This window comes from Patiria miniata, unplaced genomic scaffold (genome assembly GCF_015706575.1).
Source record: "Patiria miniata isolate m_02_andy unplaced genomic scaffold, ASM1570657v1 HiC_scaffold_1, whole genome shotgun sequence".
Classification (NCBI taxonomy): Eukaryota; Metazoa; Echinodermata; class Asteroidea; order Valvatida; family Asterinidae; genus Patiria; species Patiria miniata.
This window is the reverse complement of record NW_024037047.1, coordinates 32303090-32319335: the sequence shown is the minus strand read 5'-3', so window position 1 is coordinate 32319335 and position 16246 is coordinate 32303090. Positions and strand designations below refer to the sequence as shown.

The following is a 16246-nucleotide window of genomic DNA, read 5'->3' as shown; positions in this document are numbered from 1 at the left end:
ACATTCCGTATCGCTAATATACGGATCGAGAGCCAGTTTGCTTGTTAAGTGGATGTTTGTGCCAAAAAACAAAATCTAAATCCCCCCAGACAAGGATTTTTTTTAATGGAATAAAAACACACAAGTTAAAAATTGAGAATGAGGAAAAAAAAGAGAATTTATTGAAGAGCATGGGAACGCAACTTTAAGATTTGGAAGAGTCAACAATATTTATACAGTTAGTGAGAACCAACTTTCAGCAGTGTTTTAGTCAAGTGCATCACAAATCTGCTTGGTCTTATTAGTCAATCTTAAGTCCATTTTATGCATCCAGTCATATGTAGCTGGGGATAGATAATAACAAATAGATGTCCTGTCAAAGTTAATATTTTAATAGCTTGTGACTTGGTACTGCATGGCTTGTGAGGACTTGAGATGGCTCAACTACACCAATGACATTCAGCATATGGGTCATTCCATGTCAGACCAACGCACTTTTTTACCTCATGTCTTCCGATTTTGATAAAAATTGCTGTGCTTGTAGGTCCTAATGAGCAATGAATACACACCAATTTTTAGCCCGATCCGACCTACCATGTGGTCAGGGCAGAAGCCACAAAAAAATGGCATTTTTAGAGTAAAATACCACCTTTTTGGTATAAATATGTCAAAACTATGGTAATTTTCATTGAATATATGTGAATTTGGTATTAAAATAATGAGGATTGCATGCTAAAATCACTTCTTTTGTCAAAATTAAATTTTGTGAAAAGTAGGTCACGTGACCTTTAATATGCCATCGTGACCTTTGACCCAATTTTTGTAATAATGTATCATTCCGAAAATCAACGAAATAAAAATAACTTGCTAGAGCATGTCTTCCTCTATTAGAATCTACTAAAAATCAGTTGGGGTCTTCAAAATTTACAACTTTATGACTATTTTTGTACAGTTGGTAGGTTACAAATGAGTCAATTTATAGACTTTACATAAGAAATACACCAACACGACTTACTATTCTGTTTCTTAAGTTACTAAAATTAATCTAGATTTGTATGTATAAAGTACAAATTCAGGAAAAAGAAAATTCTACCTTCTGATTCCAAAGAAACTGTCTAATCAGAATATCTGGACTCGGAAGTGTGCTAACCACTAACAGTAACCAGGCCAGCACTGATCTTTGTTATTTACTGGACAAAACATGACACTTGAGGGCGCTAGAATTCTTGCATCAGTCAACACACATGACACATGGCATGGGTCAGTGTATGCAATTTAGCATCGTGCACAACAGTTGGGGATTTTTTGCTCATTGATTGGCAGTCTTGTCTTTGGACAGTGTGAAAACAATGTCTCAATCTCAGCATGCTCAGTGTTCAGTAGGACTGTGCCTAAAAGAAGAATGTTGTGATGACGCTGAACATTTACAACCGAAAGATGAGGAATTACAGTGTCTGCGTCTCAGATCAGGTTGTGAAACAGTAAGCACAGTGTGCAAGTTACACTCCATGCGATTTGGAAGGCTGTATTGCAGTAATCAGCGGAGTTGCTGTGATCCTCTCAACCTTCATACTGGTAAGGTGCATGCCCAAGGGCTGCGAGAAATTACATTGGAACAATCGCAAAAACATCACTATGGTCTCATACCTGGAAAGAAACTCTGCCGCAGCTGTCGTTCATCAATTTTCAAGGTGTCTGTACCACCACAACCTGAACTGTCTTCGATAAGATCAAGTACTGAACCTGTACTATCTTCAAGTACTGAATCATCTGATGAACCATTAACAAGTCAAGCTTACCCATCTCAGACCCCCATTCAGGAAGTGGCTGCCACTGCATCACTCTCATCGGTAAATCAGGCTCTTCATACAATTGGGGTTACTCCAATTATGCGTAGAAAACTTGGTCATAAAAAGTACCAACAAAAGAAATTCAAGGCAATTGAAACCAGATTGACATCACAGCTTGGAATTCAACAAGTTCCCCAACCTTCAACTTCTGAGGAAATTTTGGAACAATTGAAAGAAAAATTTGTCACTGCTACAAACAGCGAGAAGCTTCAGATTCTCACAATTGTACCGAAGAGTTGGAGTATTCGCAAAATTATGCAGGAATTCCAAACCAGTGACTGGATGGCCAGGAAGGCAAAACGACTGGTGAGATTGATTTTCTTTTTCTCTTTGTTTTTGCCTTTCTTTATCCAGATAAAGCAAAAAAATAGTTCTGCTTCTGGTTTCCCTGCCTACCCTATTATGGCAGCCCCTACCCTATTTTTTTTATGGGAAAAATGAGGAAAAAACACCAAAAATCATCAATTTCTACCTTTTACCCTTGACTACATGCAGACGCCTCTATATGATGGTACACAAAAGAAATTGGCAAAATAAAAAATTTCCCTCCCTAACCTATTTTCGAAAGCCATGTAATCGGAAACAAATTTTTTTTTGGCATAAAGTAACAGTACTGCGTTTACATTTGTAATGTATTTTGCTGATAATTTTGTTGTAAGCAACATTGTATCAGTTTATTTTAAATTTAATCTCCATGGCGGTTTTGGCCAAACAATCACTTCATAACAATAGTTAATTGACAATAATGCATGCATAGTCGTGATTTTTTTTTTTTATACGGAACCATGTTACAAAAAGCCCTCATCACACAAAAAATGCTCCCCCAATAGTCGGATAGTTAGACTTCTATCATTTTTTGTTCAATCATGTCTCCTTCAGGTTGCTGAAAAAGGAATTTTGTCCTCACCCAATCCTCGCTCTGGGAAAACTCTCAGCGAAGATGTCGTCAACCACGTGAAAAGTTTTTATGACAGTGATGATATCAGTAGACTGATGCCGGGGAAGAAGGACTGTGTGTCCATCCGAGAAGGTAACCAACGGATTATCTGCCAGAAGCGTCTGCTTTTGTGCAACTTAGATGAAGCATACAGGGCATTCAAGGACAAGTATCCAGAACTGAAGGTGGGTTTTTCGAAATTTGCCGAATTAAGGCCCAAGTATTGCGTTGTAGCTGGAAGTACTGGTACACATTCCGTGTGTGTCTGTACCCATCATCAAAATGTAAAGCTGATGATCCATGCCGTTGACATTCCTCGTTTTCGTGGATCCTACAAAAACCTGCTTGCTGAAATCACCTGTAATCCTGGCACAACGGACTGTTTCCTGGGAAATTGTTCTATGTGTCCCAAGGTTGCTGACCTGAAGCAGCATATCATGGAGGAGATAGAAGATGAGGCTATCGATGAAATATGTTACAAGCAGTGGGTAACAACAGACAGATCAACATTAGAAACCATGACAGCAGAGGTTGATTCATTCTGCGATCGGTTTTCGGAGAAGCTTCTTCAGCTGAAACGGCATGAATTCATTGCTGATCAGCAAGCAAAGTATCTGAATCACCTGAAGTCAGAGTTGCAGCATGGTGAAATAATTGTTCTTGGGGATTTCTCAGAAAATTATGCATTTGTTGTTCAAGATTCATCTCAGGGATTTCACTGGACAAATGACCAAGCAACACTGCATCCGTTTGTGATCTACTTCAAAAAAGACAACCAGCTTCTCCATCTCAACTTTGTTGTTATCTCTAACAGCCTCACCCATGACACCATCGCAGTTTATTGTTTCCAACGAAGGCTACACAAATACCTTGCGCAGACAATGCAGGTGCGCAAAGTATTCTACTTCACAGATGGATCTTCTGCACAATATAAGAACAGAAAGAACTTTGCAAACTTGACCTGTCACAAGGATGACTTTTCATCTGATGCTGAGTGGCATTTCTTTGCCACATCACATGGGAAAGGACCGTGTGATGGATTGGGTGGAACTGTAAAGCGTTTGGCCGCAAAAGCCAGTCTTCAGAGACCGTATGAAGACCAAATCTTGAATGCTCAGCAGCTGTATTCGTGGGCCAAGGTGAATATTCCAGGAATACAGTTTGATTTTGTGGACAAGAGTGAAGTGCAACAGTGCGGGGAATTCCTTGAGAGTCGATTCTCATCAACATTGACTGTTCAGGGCACACAACAGCTCCATGCTTTCTACCCACACCCAGTACAGCGGACTCACGTCCAGGTGAAATTCATCTCAAAGGAACAAAATCCCAAGTCTGTGAGAGTCATTAAAGTTCAAGAAGCACAGTAATGAATGAGTAAAGGTAACTTTGATTGTAATATTAAGTATTATCTTCAAGCAAACTTGAATCCTAGACCCTCATTAGTCCATCTCTAGCAACAACTGTGTGATTTTATATAATATTGCACAGCTATATTGCACCCCAGATATTAAAAATGTACGTGTACATATGTTGTGTTATTTCCTCCTGGACGGACCAATACACTACATGTATGCACGTACATCTTCACCGCATGTACGCATTTGATATCAAGTTTGCTTGAAGATAAATTGGTTATAAATCCCACTTGCGCTGGTTGGAACACGGAATTATGTAGTGCATCGAGTGGCATATGGGTCACGGCAGCATTGCATTATTTCATATTCCAAGCGCGCTCGTGGGATAACTAATTATCAGTGGCACCCAGGAGGGGGGGGGGGGGGGGGCTTGAACCCACCCCCAACATTGTCAATTTGTTTGTTTGATTTTAGGCTAGTTTTTGTTGGTCCAATCTTCTACAGAAATTTGAACAAAAATGATTTATGACCCCCCCCCCCCGCCCCCCCCCCCCCCCCCCCCCACCAAAAGCCAAATCCTGGGTGCGCCACTGCTGATAATTTACACTATGAGTCTGGTTAGACCTCATCAGACCTCAGAATGAGAAATTCACAAACCAAGATATATTTTAGTAACTTTAGAAACAGAATAGTAAGTCGTGTTGGTATATTTCTTATGTAAAGTCTATAAATTGACTCATTTGTAACCTACCAACTGTACAAAAATAGTCATAAAGTTGTAAATTTTGAAGACCCCAACTGATTTTTAGTAGATTCTGATAGAGGAAGACATGCTCTAGCAAGTTATTTTCATTTCGTTGATTTTCGGAATGATACATTATTACAAAAATTGGGTCAAAGGTCACGATAGCATATTAAAGGTCACGTGACCTACTTTTCACAAAATTTAATTTTGACAAAAGAAGTGATTTGAGCATGCAATCCTCATTATTTTAATACCAAATTCACATATATTCGATGAAAATTGCCATAGTTTTGACATATTTATACCAAAAGGGTGGTATTTTACTCTAAAAATGCCATTTTTTGTGGCTTCTGCCCTGACCACATGGTAGGTCGGATCGGGCTAAAAATTGGTGTGTATTCATTGCTCATTAGGACCTACAAGCACAGCAATTTTTATCAAAATCGGAAGACATGAGGTAAAAAAGTGCGTTGGTCTGACATGGAATGACCCCTATATGGCAATTTGGGGAAAATATAAATAACTATACAATAATTTGGAAAACTGTGACTAATGACAACACTTTCTTGGAGATACTCTCAGAAAGTTTCCATTGAAATGTTTGGTTTCAAATTTCTGTTGCTCACTTTCTGTAACTCTGTAGTGAGTGAGGTAGCCAGGCAGATCATCCGACTGGAACACGTCATTTTGTCCCTGGGCCGTCCCAACCAGAAAAACCACATGATCAATGCCAGACTCAGCATCCAAGAAACCAGTCCAACTACACAAGAGGGCGCTATTGGCATGGATGAAGGCAGGACACTGAACCTGAATGGTAATGGCAGACAGGAAAGGGACAGCCGTTAGTTGGATGATGCAGCGTTTAACAACAAGTCATCTGGTGAGAAGGTGCTTCCAAGATTTCATGTGGATTGACTGTGATATACCACTCCATGCTTTTTGCTCAGTAAATGGAAGACACTTTTCTGGACGATGAAAATTTGAGAAGCCTCCTTGTTTAAAATTGTTTTTATTCTCAGCAGTTAAAGTTGCACTTTTATTATTCAATTTATTGGCTCTTCTTTTCTTAAATCTGTTTTTACAGGAACTCTATTTTATGGTCATGTTAACAGGACATTGTGATTGGCATTCTCTTATTATCAGATCCTACTGGTTCCCCAACCCCTTTTGTCAAAAAGGAGGAGGTCAGATATATTCCCCAATGCACGGGATTGACATTCTTGCTCCTGCACATTTGGGGAAAAAATTAAAAAGTCCCACGATATATACATGTACATGTACTAAGAATACATATAATTTAAGTTGTGCCCACCACTACATGCCCCCAAAAAATTCTCATCAGTCACAAAAATGGAAACTGGCCAACACAGTCTGTACCGAGTGGTATCAGCGCGCATGGACTGTTATGAGAACAGGCCACGTGCAAATACCAGCGTTAAGACCTCGAAGTAAAACAAAGCCAAACAAACATACACAGAAAAGAGGGATAAAGTTCTGCAAATTATTACTTGCAAACATCTTCTTTCTCCACAAATGTTTTTGTGAGATTTGTACAATGTCAAATTCGACTGCTTTACACTATGTAGGCCATGACCAATACCACACATGCAGTCGTGTCTGTATCCCTATGCATTCATGCATATGAAAAAAAAACTATGGAACCAGACTAATAGCCCAGAATAGATAGAGGGGCCCTATGTGCTCCATGTGCCAACAAAAGAGGGCGCTTTTTTACCACTTTTTGAGTGCCCTGTGTACGGGACACACAGCGTGTGCGTACTGTACTGCACTGGTTCGTGCGCGAAGTACGCACGACTTCCTGAATGTGCCAAAGCTATTAGCCACAGCGTCTTTACGTGAGCATCAGGCATCGTCGGCATGCGGGTGCATTAGAATTTGTCTTGCGATGGTCTCCCAGACTAATCCCTGCCCACAATAACTTTGAATCATTTGAAATACATGTACACAGTGGTTCAACCGGGAACCAGTCTCTAGGTCTCCCCCAACTCTCCTTTTCTGGCCGTTGAAGGGGGTACTTATGTGCACAGAGCTCATAGCAACAGGTTCATTCACAAAAACAGCCAGACTGTTGGAGAATGCCTACAGAGTCTGTGTCCTGTTTTTTATGCTTTTATATACGTACACAGCAATACCAGATTTTTTCAAGACTGGATTTTTGATAACACGGAAATCAGCGGATCTTCGGAAAAGTTGCATGTCTGCATGAAAATAATTTGGTAGTTTCATTTTTAATGCTTGCAAATATTGTATAGTACCTTTTACAGTGCGGCATCTTAATGTTAACTGTGTGATACTGTATTATGCTGTGTTTTTGATTGTCATAGCAAGAGAGTTGACTAATCCGTACCTGTCCAACAGTAGGTGGAGTATTATCTACGGTCAAACTGGTGGCATAGACAGTTCTCCTCAGCCCAACACTGTTGACTGCTTGAATGCTCAGAATATTAGGCACTCCTAGATCAAAAAAAAAAAATGAAATTAATGAGCATAATATGGTTGTCATTTGTCTACAAAAGCATGACGTCTGACAGTACAAGAAATGTTTTTTATTTATTCATTTACTACAATTATTTATCCAAGGTGTGTAATACAAAGTAAGAACTGGTTTTAATTGGGGCCCTGTATAAATTACTAAATAGTAAATCCAATGAAATTATAGTAAAAGTATGATACAAGAAAATATGGTATTGCAGACAATACAATCATTATAAATCTTTGAAAAGAAAATGATAAGGCGGACTAAAAGAAAACTATAGGCATTAATGCAAAATAATACAATATAAAGCATAAACAACTTGATTTTAGGATTGGCGAAAACACACACACACAAAATTGATAAAATTTGCATAAAATGTTCATCTGGCTCCAAATTACTATGGCAACCACTTGTAGGATTCAAGCCAGCTGAATGATTCAACACCCAGCAAGAACTGTTGAATTATACCTATGTCAGCAGGAGTCATCAGCGCTGATGGAATGTAGGATTTATTAGTTGCAGTCACAGGGAAGACATCTCCACTCCCTGGATAGCGACCCATGGAGAAGTAGGTAGTCATGATGTCACTTTCTCCTTCATTCACACCCCACATGGCATCAATGGAGTCTGTGTTAGACTGATACAGGTGAAGTCCACCGTCTAAGCTCTGTTAATAAAGCAAAAACAAACCATGGCTGAATGTGAACCTTTGACACTTTTAAAGTGTCACACGGAAAGCCAATATGTACCCTTCTTTCAAGTTTTTAGATTTGCCACTGAACTGGTTACTTTGGAAACTCAACTGTAGTAAAACTTTGAAAAGCCGTCCACATAAACTACATTTTCTCGTTGGGACGTTCAGTTAGTCCAGTCAATGGATCCTGTATGGATCTCTTATGAGTGGTGGCAGCACCATATACTGAAATGCACAGAGACTGTAGTCTATAGAGCATGATGAGTGACTTGGTCACCCAGGAAGACTTTTTAAGAGAAACCAATTGTTGCAGGGCAACATTTATTACTGGGTTTGTGCACATTCAGATAACAATTAGTTGTGTGTACATGTACTTTGTACAACAAAAGTGGGAAACTGTTAATCCAAGTGGTGTGTCCATCCTACTGGAGCTCTCATGAGTGGTGTTGAAGTAAAAGTAAGTAAAGCCTGTCACTAGCCAATGTGGCCCATCAGACAGGAGTTTATCTCCGGTTTCAGTAGCATGACACAAATGAGAATATTTTTCTTCCCCTTGGATGGGATGCCAGTCTATCGCAGAGATGCCAACTTTTGAATCCTGTTGTCAGGGAGGAGGGAGGATTTGTAAAATGTAAAGTACAGCGCGCGATGAGCAATTATATATATAGAGAGGGAGTGGACTCATTGGTAGTATTGCGCATGCGTACGTATGATAATTAGGACAGCGACTGGTCACATGAAAGGGATTAACCAATAGGTAAAAGGAGTCTGATTTTCACAGGAGTCGGATTTTCATATGACAATGTATCGCCATAGCTCCGTGGTATCACACAGCGCGGCAACAAATAGACGTAAAGTCAAGTCGCGAATAGGTGTTTCCGCCGGTCTTGTGACTTACGTGTACCACATGAACATGTACATTGCAATCACCGTGCAACATGCATACGGTAATGGAACCAGTAATTATAATAATATTTTATTAGACAATGTACATGTTTATACACAATTACAATTAAATATATAAAATTAAATATCAAAGAAAAAGTGAATACACAATAAGAAACCAAAGTAAACACAATTCAAAGACGGGACTACATGGTTTTGCCACAAGTTTCTCAACTTGCTTCAATGTAAGCTTGGGTCAGTCCTGATTCACAATTCCCCACTAAAATAAACTATACGTCCACAAAAATTCATTTCCATTCGGCAAAATTGCTGTACCGCATTCAACCGAACCTTTAGACAGCACTTGTGTTCCAGAATTGAACCAAGTCTATACGACAATGAGGTCAAGGGTTAAAATAACCAGCCAATAGAAATGTGTGAAATCACAACGGCCCATGACGTCAATGACCTAATATGGAACATACGGGCGTAGACCATTATGATTGATGCGCATACTTCAGCGATCACATAGTGTACTTCGTACAGCATGTAATGAGAATTAACAATAACATGCACGTGCACTGTTGTGTGATATGCTTGGTGTACGTGTGTGATTGCTACTAAATTCTCACAACCTGGCTTACTACGGAAGTATGCAGTCGTGTAAGCCCAAGTGCTTCAAGGTACTAGATAGGCGGGCTTGGTACAGTTACTGTGCATGCTGTAATGCATTGAACGGCAGCGCAGAAAGGAACATTATAATTGTTATGCTGCTGCAAAAATGTCGATAAAAAACAAAAAGACGCACTAATATTGCAAATCCGGGAGGATATCTTATGTGCCTGTAAGGTCGGAAGTTTGATTTTCCGGGAGCCTCCCGGCGAAATCAGGAGGGTTGGCATCTCTGCTATCGCAGGTTACTCCCCTACTAATGCCAGTACCCCTTTATACTCCTAGGTGGAGAGAGGCAAGCGGGGTGAAGTGGCTTGCCCAAGGACACAGCATATGACTAGGAGATATATTTGAACCGCTGACCCTCTGACCATGAGTAACAAACCCTAACCAATAGTCCACATTCCCCCTGTTGAAGTACTCTGCTCTGTAGTACAGTGAGGATGTTGCTTAGAATGTTGGACTTCTGCTAAACGACAGCCAACATAATCCACTCACCAGGTCCACGCTTGCATCATACTGGCCCAGGTCAGTGATCATAATCTCTGGTGGAGTGATGTCCACTGTGAAGCCATTGGAGGTAGATTCTAAGACATTGTCTGCATTGGTGATGGCTCGTAGTGTGCTGTAGTAAGACACTCCATGCTGCAGGGGCAGAGGGGATTGAGCCTTGCCTTTGCCTGCCAATCCTATGATAAATATACATTATGACACTACATGTCCCAGTATCCACATCACATATTTCAACAAGATATATACAACTGCATTCTGTATCATAATGTTGGGTGAAAAAATTATATGCATGTATTTGCTTATTGTCCCTCTTCATGATCCAAAGAAATAAAAAAAAGCAGGTTGTAATTGATTCCAAGATCAATTAATCAGACCAATCTGTATGCCCACATGTACCCTGGATAGTGTACTATTTGAAGATAATTTGATTCCCACCATTTTTATTTCCAACTTAAAATGGAAAATGTCCATCAACCTTCAGCACTCTTAATGTTGTCATACCTACATTAAGGTATTCGCCAATCAAGGAACAGAGTACCATACAAATCCCTCAAGCATTGTGTAACCTATTGTACAACATGACTGGTCCATACAACAGTTACTCTGAACAGGAACTGGCACGAATCATTATTTTTGTGCGGCTAGGAAGATAAATAAAAAATCTTCACTGCTCTTTCAGTCAACTTTATCTTAGTGTCAACATTCAACTATATTCAGCCAAGGACTAACCCTGGATATCGATCCTCAGATGACATCATCACTAGACCCTACACTGGGGGAAGGGGGAAGGGGTTGTAAACAAACCATCCCACCTTCGCTTTTCCCACCCAATGTGTTTCAGTCTTTTTTTTCCTCCTATTTCACAATGTACAAAGACTGCCAGTAGGATATACACTGCATACACATCAAACATCCTTCAAAACTGAATTACCATCTGTCAATCCTTCAGTGAGTTACACGACAGGGACTTCATGGATAAGCCTGTCAACATTTTACCAAGCGACAATATTCCTCAAATTTCAGTTTTACATGTATATTACTGACATATATAGATCCTTGTCATTTGATTTACAGTTAAAATGAAATTCTATTTTAATACAAATTTGGTATGTATTTCTCTCTTCGAAACTACCCCTTCACAAAATGATTGAACCCTACTCTGTTGCGCTGGCTCTTGGGAACAATACGCGATACACGCAACGTGCACACCAGCATGCATTTGCACACAAATAACGCGCCATGGAACAAGGATGATCCTAACTGTTGAATAATAAATCCTTTTCACCATGGGCGTATGGGACTTTTTGAGCCCCTGCGTGAATGGGAGCAATAACGAATGTCAAGTGATGTGAGTCCCACTAATCAAATGACAAGGTTCTGTATGTCAGTTATATAAATGGCAACCATACCATGCACATCGTCATCACTGCCAGGCACTATTCCATTAGAGGTCATAGGTTGGACGTCCTCACCCCCAGGCGTTGTACCCACTGCCCATTCATAGTGAGAGATGCCATGCAGTTGGCTCTGTGGTTAACAAATAGAAATATCACTCTTTTTTTGTAGATAATTCCTTCATTGATGCACACTACTGACAACTCTGCAATTAATAATAACAATTTGCATTAGCAACATCTTTCTGAGCAAAATCAGTTTTGGCGATTAAAACTCCACATTTTTTATGCACAACTGCGATAATAATTATTTCCTGAAACCACTAGAACCATATGAAAAAAACTGCATAGTTACTCACACAAGTCATACAGATTTCCACATGAATTTCCCTTTTTTTATCATGATTTCTTGCTTTCCATAATACTTATATTGTTAAAGTTATCCAAAAAAATCAGTTCACTGAAGCTTAGTTCACATCATGAGGGATCAAGAGAGTATTACTAGATATGTATTACACCCTAGAAGGCGCTAGCCACTCACTAAGATTACTCACAGTACAATGTACCTTGTGGACCGCACGCGATACTTTCTCTTTTCTCGAGCGTAATGTGCGTAATAAAGTGAACGAATATGTGAGTGGGGAGGCGAGTGGGCACTCTATGGGTAAGTACTTGCTAGTTCAATCGGCCCACACCTTTGTGGGGAGGGATTCTATTGCACTCAACTTACCCATAGAGTATTAGTACATGTGTAGAATATCACCGTTTTAGGCAGGTGGGTTCGCCTACAACACGAGAGTGTACGATGTGGAAGGCGGGCCGCAAGAAAGTGTGAGCCCTAGCTAAGCCAACAAATTAAACCACCCGGTACCACTTCAGATACAGAGTGGGACTGTGAACGGAAGTGAGCCAACAAATGTAGTTGGAGTGGGTGCATATATAGTTGGCACATCAGAACTAAGTCCGTCAGGCTCGCCAGAAGGCTGAGGAGTAGCAACCAAGCCAGCGCTGGAGCTATTGGTTGTTGTAAGAGGAGGGAAGCGCACTGACTCATTGACTCGTTGGATTTGGACTCGTTGATGAAGAAACCCAGGCCTTCAGCAAGGGAGCGGGTCTGACGGACTGCATGAACAGCTGACACTCGCGATTAATGAGCCAGTTGAATAGGTAATAAACACATGTAGACCTTGAAGATGAAGGGCACTGTATGGCAAGCGTCTTAACAATTCTGATGAAGACTCGAGGGGCAGTGGACAAGCGGAAAGGAAGGGCTTGGAAAAGGTGAGGGAACCTGGTGTGGTTTGGGTGGATCTAAACATGTCAATACGCGTCCGTGACATCCAGGGAGGCGGCCCAACAAGGGACTGGCATAGAGTCCAGGACAACCCTGCGAGTGTCCATACGAAAACCGCGAGGATTTTATGAAGCGGTTGAGGGGCTGTAGATTCAAGATCAGGCACCACAACTGTGCATCCTTCTTGGATGCCAAGAAGTATGTGTGGAGCAATTCACCCCCCGTTTGAGGATCTTGTGTGGAGGATCTTGTGTGTAGGATCTGTGAGGGATCTAGTTGAGGATCAAGTTTTATTTATAGATAGAATAAACGTTGAAAAGATGGAATAAAGACGGCGGCGCTAACATCATTTATCCTATATGACGTCATAGACACTAAATAGAGAAACGACAACGATTTAAAAAGAATCTACCACAATGGCTTCTTCATTTTCTGTGCCATGTGTATTCTTTGTTCAATCACATTTTTATCTTTTTTAACAATGAATAAACACATACGAGTAAACACATCAGAATTAAATAAATGTATTGGATTAAAAGCTGCATCAATGCAATTATATACATCAGGAAGTAAACATAAGTGAAGCTGTGTAATGAATAAGTTAAATGTACGATTCATTTACTAGGGTGGATACCTAAATCAGGCCACTATCCGCAACACATCACTACACTTGCTGGAATGTATAGTCTTGAAGTTATATATGTTATAATCTGAGTTATAATCTGAGTTCTTGTTAGCAAATTATTTATAGATAGCATAAACTTTTAAAACATTGAATAAAGGCAGTGGCGATGACGTCACTTGTCCTATGCATCGTCACAGACAATAAACGTGTGCATGACAACGATTTCAGTCCAGTTGGCTGGACGGTTCAAGTCTAAATAACAGCAGCGCGTTACCGCACCGCAACCAACCTTTTTGCCGGGAAATGTACATTTTATGTTTGATTTTTCCCTTCGCCGACGTATTTGTATAGTTTAATTAAAGAGCCCGTATTTGTTTTTTTCATTTCCTCATCAACCGGTTCTTTTAAATGAAACTATGATGGTCAATTACACATTCTGTAAGTGTAGATTTGTTTTAACTTCTGGTCATTATGACTCATTTCATTGCTCATTTACTCATTTTACTCACTGCGCTTCTTATTTACTTATTGCGCTGCTCATTTGGTCATTGCGCTGCTCATTGTACTCATTGCGCTGCTCATTTTACTCATTGCGCTTCTTATATTATTTATTGCGCTGCTTATTTGGTCATTGCGCTGCTCATTTTACTCATGTTGTGATCATTTTACTCATGTTGATCATTTCACTCATTGAGCTGCTCATTTTACTCAGTAAATAAGCAGCGCAATGAGTAAATGAGCAGCAAAATGAGTAAATGAGCAATGAAATGAGTAAATGCGCAATGAAAAGAGTAAAATGAGCAATGAAATGAGTAAATGAGCAGCAAAATGAGTAATGATCAATGAAATGAGTAAATGAGCAATGAAATGGGTAAAATGAGCAGCGAAATGAGTAAAATAAGCAGCGAGATGAGTATATGAGCAATGAAATGAGTAAAATGAGCAATGAAATGAGTAAAATGAGCAGCAAAATGAGTAAATGGGTAAAATGAGTCAAACAAGAGTACGCATGAGCCATCAATCCATCGATTTATCAAACTACCAATCCGCCAATCCACCCATCCATCAATCAATTAATAAAGGACGTCTTCAAGAGTATTCAAAAATCATAATGACCAGAACTTAAAGAAATCTACACTCTAGAATGTGTAACTGACCATCATAGTTTCATTAAAAGGCGAAGGGAAAAATCATCGCCGCCGCCTTTATTTAATGTTTTAAGAGTTTATTCTATCTATAAATAAATTGCTAACAAGAACTCAAATGGACCTCGACGGCGAGGAGAAAGAGAACATGCGCGCGCTTGGAACTTGGAACTCCTTGAAGGAGGAGGCGGGTGGCGGTGGAAGCGGTTGAATAAACATATATAACTTCAAGACTATTAATTCAAGCAAGTGTAGTGATGTGTTGCGGATAGTGGCCTGTTTCAGGTATCAACCCTAGAAAATGAATTATACATTTAATTAATTCATTACACAGCTTCACTTCACGTTTACTTCCTGATGTGTATAATTGCATTGTTGCGGCTTTAATACATTTATTTAATTCTAATGTGTTTACTCTTATATGTTTATTCATTGTTAAAAACGAAAAAAATCTGATTGAACAAAGAATACAAATGGCACAGAAAATAAAGAAGCCATTGTGGTAATTTTTTTTTAAAATTGTTGTCATGTCCATATTTATTGTCTATGACGGCATATAGGATAAATGACTATCTATAAATAGAACTTGATTCTCAACCGGATCCTTACAGATCCTCCACTAAAGATCCTCAAACGGGGGATGATTTGCTCCACACACACTACATATATTGAATGGAACCCCGGAGAAGATCCTTCTCAGGCTTGTACAACTCTGATAGCGTTCTTTGTTAACAATGCCGCTATTTCATCTTAAAGTGCTTGCCATTTGTGATCTCCAGGAGGTAGCTGAGTGAGATGGTGGTGAGTACCCAATGGTCGGAAGTGATTTGGTCCCATGACCCAGCCAAATGGGCCAAATGGGCTCCTACAGGACCTGTGATGGGTTGTTGGTGAGCATAGTCACTTCCGCTAGCCGTACTGCTGCTGAAAGGGGGCTGGGGCACTTGTTATCTCCAGGAGGTAGCTGAGTGAGATGGTGGTGAGTACCCAATGGTCGGAAGTGATTTGGTCCCATGACCCAGTTAAATGGGCCAAATGGGCTCCTACAGGGCCTGTGATGGGTTGTTGGTGAGCATAGTCACTTTCGCCAGCCGAACCACTGCTGAAAGGTGGCAGTCGAGGCTGAAGGGCTGGAGGTGGCCCATGGATTTGTGTTGAGCAGTGGAACGAAAACCACGGCTTGACGGCTGTGGCACAGGACAACTAGGTCTGGACGGCTGGGAGGCTTAGACTTGAAATCAAGCAATTAGACACGGTCATGTTTTGTCCGACAAGGCCCCCAATATCGCTCGCTAGCGCCGTGTATCGTGTTTACACATCCAGCATGCATCCGACAGGTCTAACAACTTGACTATGAATTCGGATGGTTATTAATTTATGCACCCAGGGAAATGCAAATGTGATCTCCAGGAGGTAGCTGAGTGAGATGGATGGCATTACGTTTCCGTTGAGAGGGTCAATGATAACCCGGCTGGGTCACTGCTTAGCATCCATTACAACAGTGGATACATAAGAAATATTTAGATACCTTTTTGGAATCAAAAATATTGCAGCAACGTAACTTTCGATGTCATCGCGACATCTTCATTCAGCGTAGTGAATTAAACCACTCTAGTCATGTGACCACCTTTTGGGTGATCACAAACCAGCAGGTCATCGAA

General features: G+C 40.3%; 1 protein-coding gene across 1 annotated transcript in view; it reads right to left on the bottom strand.

Moving 5' to 3' along the window:
* LOC119732930 overlaps window positions 1-16246 on the bottom strand; it is a 212078-nt gene that overhangs the window by 47997 nt on the left and 147835 nt on the right. Inside the window, exons 92-96 of the mRNA XM_038206513.1 lie at window positions 11537-11654; window positions 10113-10303; window positions 7832-8030; window positions 7235-7341; window positions 5493-5673 (exon numbers count right to left, since the gene is read on the bottom strand). Of these exons, the coding sequence (XP_038062441.1) occupies window positions 5493-5673; window positions 7235-7341; window positions 7832-8030; window positions 10113-10303; window positions 11537-11654 (796 nt within the window). The remainder of the gene's footprint in view (window positions 1-5492; window positions 5674-7234; window positions 7342-7831; window positions 8031-10112; window positions 10304-11536; window positions 11655-16246) is intronic.